This window comes from Monopterus albus, unplaced genomic scaffold (assembly GCF_001952655.1).
Source record: "Monopterus albus unplaced genomic scaffold, M_albus_1.0 scaffold162.1, whole genome shotgun sequence".
Lineage (NCBI taxonomy): Eukaryota > Metazoa > Chordata > Actinopteri > Synbranchiformes > Synbranchidae > Monopterus > Monopterus albus.
In genome coordinates this window covers 707,581-719,163 of record NW_018128042.1, presented here as the reverse complement: position 1 = coordinate 719,163, position 11,583 = coordinate 707,581, and the positions used below count along the sequence as shown (strand labels likewise).

The window sequence follows — 11,583 nt, the reverse complement described above, 5'->3', positions numbered from 1 at the left end:
ACTATGTCTCTCGGCTGGCCTGGGAACGCCTTGGCATTCCCCCGGAGGAGCTGGAGGAAGTGTCTGGAGAGAGGGAAGTCTGGGCACCTTTGCTTAGACTGCTGCCCCCGCGACCCGGTCCCGGATAAGCGGAGGAAAATGGATGGATAGATGGATGGATCTGAGTGTTTGATTCAACTCTTGACAGTGAAAATAAGAAACCACAATAATAAAATGAATTATCTCCCTGTAAGATAAAGGGTAGCATCTATCTCATATAATAGAAACTGTTGTTTCTAAATAAAAATCAAATGTTTCCCTTTACTCTTACAGTTACACGAGCATGTCAATATATGCACTCTCAATGATAGAATCGATGATGGCTGCACTTCATAATTTTTAACAGTAGGCGTCACTAGTGAACACCGAGTCAAATTAGGTTTACTAAATCAATTTTCCAAATATTTCAAAAACTGTATAAACAGAGTAAAGACACCAACATACTGTAAATGTTTGTATACACATATTGTATGTGTATGTCTGGGGACAGTCTTCACAGTCCAGCTCCATAAAATGTTCTCAAACATTTCAAATGTGCTCTTTTGGTTGGTCAGGATCCAGTGTAATCAATGTCTATTAGTTGTTGTTTTACTTGTATCACTACCCTTCTATGTGACAGGGAGTATTAAAATATAAATGAGCTAAAATTCTCATGTAATGCAGTCATCATATTGGTTTGCTGACTTCTCGGAAATTTTGACTCTCAGAGCTTCAGGTCTGTATAGATGTTTTATAGTAGTCTTCACATCCAGCACAGCAGCTCCAAGTTCCTGGGGGGTGCACATCTTTGAGGACCTCTCCTGGACCAACACCACCACATCACTGGCCAAGAAAGCTCAATCACGCCTCTACTTCCTCCGCAAACTGAGGAGAGCCAGTGTCCCACTCCCCATCATGTGCTCCTTCTACCAGGGCACCATTGAGAGTGTCATCACTGGCTGCATCACTGTGTGGTACAGAGCCTGTACTGCCTCCTGCAGAAGGACCCTGCAACGCATAATGAAAACAGCCAGCAAGCTCATCAGCGGCCCTCTGCCTTCCCTCACGGACATCTTCAACACCCGCAGAGTCAACGGTATTGCTGATGACACCTCCAACACCTCCCACCCCTCACACTCCCACTTCTGACTCCTGGCTTCAGGGAGAAGGTATCGGAGTCTTCAGGCCCACTCCACCAGACTTACAAACAGCTTCATCCTCCAGGCTGTGAGGATGCTGAATGCTGTCCATTACCTCCCCCCGCCCCCCGCCCCTAGACTGTGACCCACTACAGAACAGAGAAAGACTACTTCTGCTGTTTTGCACAAACCCAGTACATTCCCCCTTCTTGTTATATTAAATCTGCTGCTGACCGTTTTTACTGTCATATCTGCTGCTGTTGGTCATTTGCACTACTGTCCATGTGCATCTCAATCTCACAACCATCTGACAATCTTCTTGTTATTATTTGCACTACTGTCACTACATGGTTTGAGTCATAGCCTGTTAGGTTGTACTGTTTAGTTTTATCCTAATCACTTTGATTTAGTTTTCTTATTCTTTTTAGTCTATTTTTATTCTATTTTTGTTTCCTAAATCGATTTTCTGTATGTCCTGCACATATAGTGAATTGACAATAAAAATCTTTGATCCTTTGATCCTTTGATTCTGTTAACAGAATACACATTCATAGTGCAAAAGTCGAATAGTACAATCAAAATATCTTATATTAAAAAACAAATGTAGCTTTTTTATAAAACCCGTATCATGTTATTGATCCAACACCTAAACCAATCAGCTCTTAGAATCAGGTGAGATCTTGGCGTTTCTCCGTCAGCAGCACCTGGATCCTAAACTTGCTGCCGCCTTGATCTCGTGAGATTACATTTTGCTACGTTAGCATGACGTCGGAACAACAAGTCAGACAGGAAGTGAACTAAAATGACCACCATGACCGGCATGCATTGTGCGCTACATCCATGATTGTACAGCGATCACCGGTGATCGATTTTGCGCGTGCCTGGCTGATCTCAGATGTGCCTGTCGTTGAACTGTAGTAAACTCGAGCAAACCAAACTGGGGTCCTTGGGTCAGAAACATGGCGGCTTTTAGTAGATATCTGACAGCGAAAAACTCCTCCATCGCCGGTGGCATTTTGCTAGTTTTGTGCTTGTTAAAATACAGAACACGGACGCGCAAACAGGGCGGGTAAGCGAATAGCAGTGTGCCATGTTGATGTTTGTTTTTGAGGCATAGAAAATTTGTTTTTCAGGTATGCTTGTGTTCGCTGTCAGGAGGCTAGTTAGCTGCTAGCTAGCTAGCTCCTGGCTCTGACAAGTGACAGCGACCTCCTGCAGGTCACTCCCGTTTTCCTGATCAACTCAAAATTCAGTGCAGTGATTAAACTGCGAATCTCTCTATGCTGCAAAAATCAGCTTAACAGACTGTTGCATGCACAACTAATAAGGGCCGATTGTGTAACTTTCCCTAAGTCGATAATACATTCATTGGCATGTGCACGTCCTGAGCTGTCAGTGGTTTTCATTATTTTAAATTGTCATTACAAATAGTCTCCCTCGCTTGTTCAGAATAGACTTCATTTTAAAACCTTCTTGTTTTTGTGAGCAAAGACTCATGTGGCTTTAATTATAGCACACATCCGCTGATAATTGTTATAAGCCATTTGTAAACTCGTCACAGTGAATACAACACCAGAATATAAGAGTTGTAAAATATTATTAAATGCTATTAAACATGTTTTAAGAGAAATTCGTGAGAGAAGAGAGAACCTTAAAACGACACAGCTCTCTCCCTGCGGCCTGTTGTCTGATTGAACTGGCACAGGGTTTTCCAATGTCCACACACATCATCATCATTACAACACAGTAACTGCAGCCACTATCATTCCTCCCTGTCTGTATATTTAGCAAGCTGGCTACATTTTTTCTGTTAGGATGTTCTCTTAGGATCACAATATAAAGGATTGTTTGTGGTCCCGAGACTTGATTAAAAACTATGGGATGTAGGGCCTTCTCTTATCATCCACCTGTTCCATGGAATACACTTCCTTTGGATATTAGAGCAGCAATCATATTGGATGCTTGAAAACACTTGTTTTAATTGCTTATAAATGAATGTTTTGATTGTTTGGTTGCTTTATTATTGTTTTATTGTGTATTGTTTTTAATTGATTTTATTATGTACTTGTAATTGTTTTGTACAGCGTGCTGAGACACTTGTGTGAAATTGCGCATTAAATAAATTGAAATTTAATAGAACTTGAACTGTTAGTCTTGTAGCTCTATTTAGATATGTAACAGCATTTAATATTGGGATGCTTATCATAAAATATACAACCTGAGTAATTCTGAAATAATTAGAAGATTAGAAGCTTGAAACAGCAGCCACTGCTCTGACATGTGTCATAGATAGGAGAACCCTGTGTTCTTGTGTGAAGATTGTAAACACTCCTCACAAACACCGTGGTGACAGTCTTTAAAACAGAACCAAGATCTTATCTGCTTCCTGTGGTGATATGTTGGAGAGAAAACAAAGTTAGTGGCCATGACTTACTAAGGTGTGGGATGTCTTTAATTCAGCTATATAGTGATTTAATTATGTGATTTAATTTGTTTTCTTTGCAGTAGAAAAGGGGGCTCAGATCTAGTACTGAACACTGAGGTATGGCAGTTCATTGTTTCTGTCAACTTTGTTGTAAATAGTTAGCTGTAGTTGAATAACAGAGCACCGTTCTTATTTCTCTTTGTGTAGAAAGATGTCAAAAAAGACCGTGCAGTGGTGGACAAGGTTTTCTTCCTTCGAATCATTAGAATTCTGCGGATCATGGTACCTCGAGTTTTCTGTATGGAGGTAGGAGACTGAAGTGCTGATGTGACTTCTGTGCTATTTGATCTTTGAGCAGCATTATAAAATTTTGTTGGAAGCTTTTAGCAGAACCAGAAAGTCCTTTGTAAATCTCGACCGTGCATTATTTGTGGTGTTATAAAGTTACATCATTTGCTTTGAAAGTAACAGTGATTACTCTTCTCTTAAGATGTCAGATGAACCCCAAATGTTAGTTCCATTTTTCCTGCATCCAGTTTATAAGTTTAGGTCAGAATGTCTACTTTGAAGGGCTGCGTCAGCCACAGACACAATATAAAATATTTTATTCAGTGTTGGTAAAAACATGTAATTTGATAACCAAGAGTTGGACATTTGGAAAAGTATTTTTCAAAATGTCATTATGATTAGCTGTGCAGATAGAAGAGCCCTTTATAATACAGACACACCAGCTCCATAAGCCAAGATCTCCCCTGGTTGACCTCAGTCTTATCCAGTCAGTTCACAGTAGATATGAGCAGAGTCCAGGGCCGAATGATAAAGGACTTTATGACCCACAGTGGTTTTTTTGCAGGCTCTACTAACTATTCTCTGTGGTTGCTGTCTTCTTCACCATAGACGGGCTACCTTTTCCTTATTGCCTCCATGTTGGTGGCCAGGACCTACTGTGACGTATGGATGATCCAGAATGGCACCATGATTGAAAGGTTAGATTCTCCATAGTTTATTATATAAAACAAAGAGTTAAGTCATGATCTGAAAAACATATTGCAGATTTTATATTGTTACCATGATATTTATGTCAATAAATCCACAACTGACTGACTGTAAAGCTCTAAACAGAACAGTGAAGTCTGTGAGTATTGGAATCAGACTGTGTGTACTCAACACATTGGACACAAAACAAAACAGTGACTGTGATTTTAAAGTGGCAGTTCAGCCCAAAGCCACAAGATGTGTTTTTTGGTATGCAAATATCTTCTGTTTTTGTGTGGAAAGTTTTTGAGTTTTGTTTTTCCGCCTTTGAAAATGATGCAGAATACAACTGCATAGAATTTTTTTTATGTTACTCAAAACATAAAAAAGACATGAAAATGCCCTTGATCCTTGTGATAACCCTCAGAGCACCACTGTCAACAGCTATTATAGCAGCAGCACATTGAATGCCACCTGTCAAGTCATTACAGGCTCATAAATACCAAAAGCCTCAGCTTTAACCTTTTGTGATTCAGAAGGCCTGAGCCAAAAGACCTCAGACATCGATTCGTATTAGATGACACATCAGAAGGACACTGTGGAGCAAGGCTAGGTTTAGGTTTGATGGCTCATTGTTCTGTAGTTTCTGTTAGTTTCACTGGCATGCGTATTAAATTACATCTTTTGTTACACTCATCAGTTGCAGTTTGCTTTGTAACTGCTGAGTTAAATAAAACTGTACACTGAAAACATACAGTATGTCTTAATTCCACACCTAGCAAACTACATACACCTAAATTTAGGTGGTTAGCTCCTGATACCAGTAAAAAAGACATGTCTTGTTTATTTTTTCTTATGTCAAATTGTAATGAAAATGTGTAAGGTGTTGCTTCAGGTGGTTGCTTTTTGAGTCTTTACAGGCACTAATGACTTTGTTTTGTTTCTCCACAGTGGTATTATAAGCAGAGACATCAATCTATTCAAGAAGCACTTTTATTACTACATAACAGCCATACCAGGGGTAACTGTCCAACACATGGGTCTCATAGCAGTGGAAAACCTAGCTTTAAACCCCTAACGCTGTGGTTGTAAATGTGTTGTGCTTTCCACCCCTGACTGTCTGAGGTCTACACTTCTTTCCATTCATAGCATTGTCCTGTGGGTTTTTTTAAGGTGGTAAAAAGAATACTGTTGGTATAAACGAACTGGGAAACATGTTCACGTGGAATTCCATTCAATGTATGCATTTATGACTTTACTGAAAAATATATTTTTGGAACAAGAAAAGTTCTGCTGATGTTAGTGAGCAACCTGTTTCAGGAATTAAATTATTGTGTCTAATAAAATAATTAAACAATTTAGAGCAATGCAAAAATAAGAACATACGTGTGGTTTAGGCAACCTTGACTAAACAAGAAATATTACTGTAAACTTTATCAGCTCAAAAGTCAAATACACATGTCGGTGTGTGAGTGAATTCATCATTTCAAATAATATCTCCCTTGACCAGCTCTCAGAGGTTTCATCAGAAATGATCCCAACTCCAAGTTGGCCCCCATGGTCACACCAGCACCTGGCATGGTAGCATTCCTGTCAGTTTGTAGGTAAAGTGCTTTGGAGAAGGAGGGCTGTGTTACTGTTTTTTGACAGTTTGTTTTATTAAGTTATGCTGTATTCTTAGTCATGTATGTCATGGAGTGGCTTTGGAGAGAAGTCAGAACCTAAAGGGTGGGATTTCTTCAGTTGTCCACTTTCAAAATTGAGCTTCCTCTTGCTGGTTTTTCCAGGAACGCCAACTAGCTTTACCCCATTTTTGCAACCTTTTGTAGATATTATCTACTGTAAATGTGCAACAGTTGATTCAAATCTTTTAAAACCAGACCAGAGAACAGAGTATCTTTAATTGTGGATGGTGACAGTATTGTTTTCTCCAGGTTGAGCCATGGCCACCTTCCTTGCCAAACCATTTTACTGAAGACTTGGGCATAAAGGAAGTGATTGTTTGCAGGTTTTCATTTATAAAACCTGTTTTTGTTTCATTGCATTCACTCTCATTTGTGTTGCTTAAAAAAAACATAAATACAAACATACATTGAATGGTATTCCTGTGTCCATCTATAACAGGACTCCTCTGTTACTGTCTGATTCACATAAGTCATTTGTACAGTACTCCAAATTTAATCTTGTGTTTTGGCTGTTCAGAAAAGTAGCAAAAAGGAAATTCAATTTATCAGACTTCACTATATGTCCTGTACTGACCCTCTTGGCAATGTTTGCTCTTTTTTCTGTATGTTGTGGTTTGCAGTGCAATTATTGGTCGCTCAACAAAAGATTTCAAGATCCTCTTGTTCAGCTTTATAAGATTCATGCCAGTTGTAAGTGCGTTTTTGTTAACCTTTTAGTTTTGTCACACACTTAGTTTTGATTTTACAGGATATGCCATTTATAGTTCATTAACACATCTGTAGTTCAGTGCAAGTTCATATACCTGCACATAGTTTGGGGCAGTTTAATTTTCTGAAAAGTGTACAGAGGAGGCCTGATATGAAAAGCGCGGACATTACCCTTTTTATTGGATCACTGCATGCACTTAAAATCCTGGCATTTTTCCTTATCCTTCTCTGGAGCTAACATGAGCAGTCTTTTTTTTTTTCTCCATGTGAAATGGTTGGCAATATTCCACATTTTTTAATTGCTAACAAATCCCATAAAAAGACAAAAAAACAACAGTGTATTAGTCTCTCTCTCAGTACTGCTTTGTATTTTCAGCGGCAAGCCCATTGCTTTCTACAGTAGATGTAAATCTTTAAAAACAGCTAATAAATGTATAGTTTCATTTCATTTTCAGGCTAGACAGTGGAGCATGTAGTCATGCTTTTTATTAATTCATTAACATTTGGTCCTTGAGTGAATGTTTGGGGCATTTAGGGTTACCTAGCGCAGCAGTAAGCCATTGGAGCCACACACCAAACTTATTAGGAGGGAACATTAATTGTTTTTTGGTAACGATAAGAAAAATGTAGACTATTGCCAGCCTACTTCTTTGCTGTGTGTCTTGTAAAGTCATGCTAAATATTTTGCATGTGCGTGTTTTCTTCATTACCTATCCTGCGCTTCTAATTGAAAAACTAAAGAAAATTTGAAAACCTTATCACCTGGACAGCCTTACTGAAGCAAAGAGCTGTAAGTTATGTGCGCCTGGGTCATTCCAGATAGCCTTGGTGAACAACTTCCTGAAGTTGGGCCTAAATGAATTGAAGCTGCGCTTCCGTGAGAGGCTGACAAAGAACTTGTACGACCAGTACCTGCAGTAAGTACTAAAGCAGAACTAAAGCTCCTTTACCATTATATGGAATCTTCTGATTGTCGTTTAATCTTTTTTTTTTTATCAAGCAAAACCACAGAGCATTCTCTGGTTCCAGCTTCTTCAATGTGACAACGTTTCTAAAATTGAAAGCCATCGTAGGGCTTCCCATATGTATCACCTGTGTCTAGTCCTTGTGTCAGAACTTGATGCAGGACCAGACACCAGGGATGTATAAGATTACTGGGTTCAAATTTGTGAAATCTTCCATACCCCCCCCCCCCCCCCCCAAACCAGTAATCTACTTTGTGCATAAACAAAGCCATTAACCACAACTTGATTAGATTCAAAAACCTGAGTGGCTCATAATGAAATGGAATTTAGCAACCAATTACAGTAATGCTGTAACATAATGGTGTAATCTGTGGTTAGGGAAAAGAAGGGTCCAGGAGTCAGTCTGAGAAAAAGCAACTTGTAGAAAATGGTCAAATTGACCTCATTTTTGTGACCTGTTTGGAACCTGTTACTCAGACGTGGAGATTCTGGTTCTCTGGCTGTTCAGTCACAAGTGGACGCACGTGTCTCCTGGCTTCTTTGAGTCTTGACCCTGTGTTCTGGATCTTCAGAGGTTACACCTACTACAAAATGGGAAACCTGGACAACCGGATAGCCAATGCAGACCAGCTACTGACCCAGGATGTGGAGAAATTCTGCAACAGTGTGGTGGACCTTTACTCCAACCTCAGCAAGGTACCAGACTCTGTTGACAATCTGCCTTCAATCACAGGAAATGAAGAATTGGGGATTAATAGATCAGAGTGCTGTGTGAGTTTTTATCATGAAATGAGCATCTCCACTGCAGCTCTGTTGATGTGCATTACACCTGCTTGTATGGAAACCTTCTAAGAAAGTATCACTTTATTATGGTATACACTATTACACAGTTGCTATTACTATCAGCTACAACAAACCTCAGAAGAATGACTTTTTTTTATTGCAAGTGACTGTGCCAGTTGACTGAGCTGGACTGCAGCACTAGATTGACCCTAAAGAATAAACACCATTATAAAGATGATTTAAAAAAAACGGCATATAACTCTAACATGTTATATAAGTAAAGCATGTTAGTTTACACGTTAGCACCAGTACTAGTAGAAGTATTCACATTCTTTACCTAAGTAAAAGTGCTAATATCACACTGTAAAAGTACCGTAGTCTGTTACAAAAAGCCCTGTTTAAAATGTTAAGTAAAAATAAGAATACAAAAATGTGCTTAAAGAATTCAAAGTATTAAAATGTTATGCAGTATATTATATTATTACATTAATAGCCTGTCACTCATGCACTGATGTAAAAGCAGAACTAGGCTGTTGTAGCTGGTTGAGGTGGAGCTCTGCTGAACTAGTCTGTATCTAAGTGCAGCTACTGATTAGTTTCATTACAGATTAACCTGCTGATTATTTTCTCCATTAATTAACTGATTGGTTTGTAGAACTTCTGACAGTAGTGAGACATGCCATCACAATGTTTGTAGAACTTCTGACAGTAGTGAGACAAGCCATCACAATGCTCTATACATTTATCAGTATGGTTGTTACTTTAATATAGGCGCAGCTGTCTAGACACACACACCCACACATACTCATTTATGGGAAGGTTTGTGTGTTTTTCTGGGGTCAGATCATGATTAATGTGAGTCCTTTTGTAACTCAGAGATTAGTGAACAAGCAGACAATGTGGAAAATTATTTCAGTAACACATTTGCTAACCAGTGTTTATTGTTTGAGATTAAAGTTATAAGTGGAACACATACATACATATGGAGTGGGGTGATATCAGCCTCCTCCTCTCATGTCCGCTGCATGTGCTCGTGTGGCGCCCATTGTGGAGTCTGACAGGCAGTCTGGAAAGAAAGGTGCACACGTGTTGTGTTTTTTTCTTCAATACCAGTAATAAGCAAATGTGTATGGTATGTTAAACCGTTAATTTTCATACCATGGTATAAAACTGGTATACCACTGCAACCCTCTGGCTGTATGTATTTGTGAATGTTTATGTAAACACCCTCATTTGGTTCGAGTCCGAGGTCATTACACACATCTTCCTGCTGGGACGTTGCTCCAGTAAAACCAGATTTACCCAAATGATTTTAAGTCCCAGAAACAACAGACTATACAGGGCAAAGCACCAAACTACTGGTGTAGTCCAGCAATATTTGCTTGACACAGATCAGATGCTTCATAATCTTCACCTTTATCTCACTGTCAACATGCTCCTCTGTTTGGAACAAGTGCTATTATGAGCAGCGTACTGAGTTTGAACAGTTCCGTTATTTATTATTGGTGTTATTTAATATTTGTCCCACAGCCTCTGTTGGATATTGGTCTGTACATCTTCAAGTTGGCCAGTGCCATCGGTGCTCAGGTAAGCAGCTTTACTTATGCATGTTCATCATCTTTCACCCATTGCAGTGTAATAAAAATCCTGGAAAGTTGCATTGTTTACATGAGGTCATCCACATGTCAAGCACGCATGGTGGCGACACTTGTTTGTAGTGTGTATAGAAGGGTGTGTGAATCTACTGTCTGTGTGCAAGTGCACAACTCTGTGTGTCCTTACTGGGGTATAGGTAAGGCTTTAGAGGTCAAAGGTTACAGAGTCAGTGACTGTTCTGAGTGAACTGGAACAAACTCTTCAAGCCAGAATGACACTGTCGAAAGTCGACTTGGCACAGGGCCTGTACACATCTGCCCTTATGGAGATAAAATACTATCAAAAATGTTACAAATGCGTGTTTAACGTTTTGTCTGTAACAAGCGATTTGTGTGTTTGTGTCATGCTGTTCACAAATGCATGCTGTACAAACTGCACATAAAACACATTTTACAAATGCTTAAAATCGATTTTTTTGTGTGCAGTTCTTTAGAAAGTACGTACACATTGTTACCTACGCATGCGTGGATCGTCTAACACACACGAATCACCTTCAGCGCACACACGGATTTTTGAGAGTGTTTTTCCGCACTCTCAAAAGTCCATGATCCACGAATGTACAGTGCGTTTAAGGACACGTGGAAAACTCTGACATCAGAGTTTCCAAACCTGTTTCCCAAACAAAAGTATTTACACAACGCTATTCCAAATGGACATTTTTTTGTATATATTAAACAGTGGCTGGCCGTGCATTTGGTACCTGGGCCTTCAGTGGAGACTTACCCGACTTAATTTACCTCTTAATACCACCACTGTACATCGCAATTATAGAAATCATCAATGCTATACAAAAATGCAATATAATAAAGTGTGGCATTACAGAGAGGAGTATTTCGCGTATTGAGGTTGAATACCGTTTTTACTAAAGCAAGAAACCCAGTTAAGACAACTCCAAAACCTCTACACTACAACCGCAACTGTGAAACCTGCGTTTCAGTACCATCGTAAGCCCTTTTCTAGTTTTGCTCTGACCAAACAATCAGAGGACAGAAAATCTTGACGTGATTGTGGGCCAGCTAGCTGGCCCAGTGAGGCAAATTTGAAATCTGATTGGTTAAAGAAACAGTCCCATTGCTAATATAGTTTAAGTTACATGGGCCAGCACTTCTGATTCTGAAGGCCCTGGGCAGATTAGATTGACATGGCAACACATAGAGGCTGAAATCTGATTGGACAAAAAATCTAACATCCACATACACGTACTGGAAGCGGTGCAGCCAAGAGAAATA

At 39.4% G+C, this 11,583-nt stretch overlaps 1 protein-coding gene across 4 annotated transcripts in view; it reads left to right on the top strand.

The window, feature by feature from the left end:
• Positions 1 to 1,907: 1,907 nt before the first annotated feature.
• LOC109968790 (ATP-binding cassette sub-family D member 3) overlaps positions 1,908 to 11,583 on the top strand; it is a 19,135-nt gene continuing 9,459 nt past the window's right edge. Inside the window, exons 1-8 of one of the 4 annotated variants that reach the window (XM_020615310.1) lie at positions 1,908 to 2,226; positions 3,666 to 3,699; positions 3,790 to 3,888; positions 4,480 to 4,568; positions 6,863 to 6,932; positions 7,770 to 7,867; positions 8,488 to 8,611; positions 10,229 to 10,285. In XM_020615310.1, coding sequence (XP_020470966.1) covers positions 2,117 to 2,226; positions 3,666 to 3,699; positions 3,790 to 3,888; positions 4,480 to 4,568; positions 6,863 to 6,932; positions 7,770 to 7,867; positions 8,488 to 8,611; positions 10,229 to 10,285 — 681 coding nt within the window. In that variant the 5' untranslated portion in view covers positions 1,908 to 2,116. Of the gene's footprint in view, positions 2,227 to 3,662; positions 3,700 to 3,789; positions 3,889 to 4,479; positions 4,569 to 5,508; positions 5,579 to 6,862; positions 6,933 to 7,769; positions 7,868 to 8,487; positions 8,612 to 10,228; positions 10,286 to 11,583 lie in introns of all 4 variants that reach the window. The other 3 variants (XM_020615309.1, XM_020615308.1, XM_020615307.1) reach the window with 3 other exon arrangements.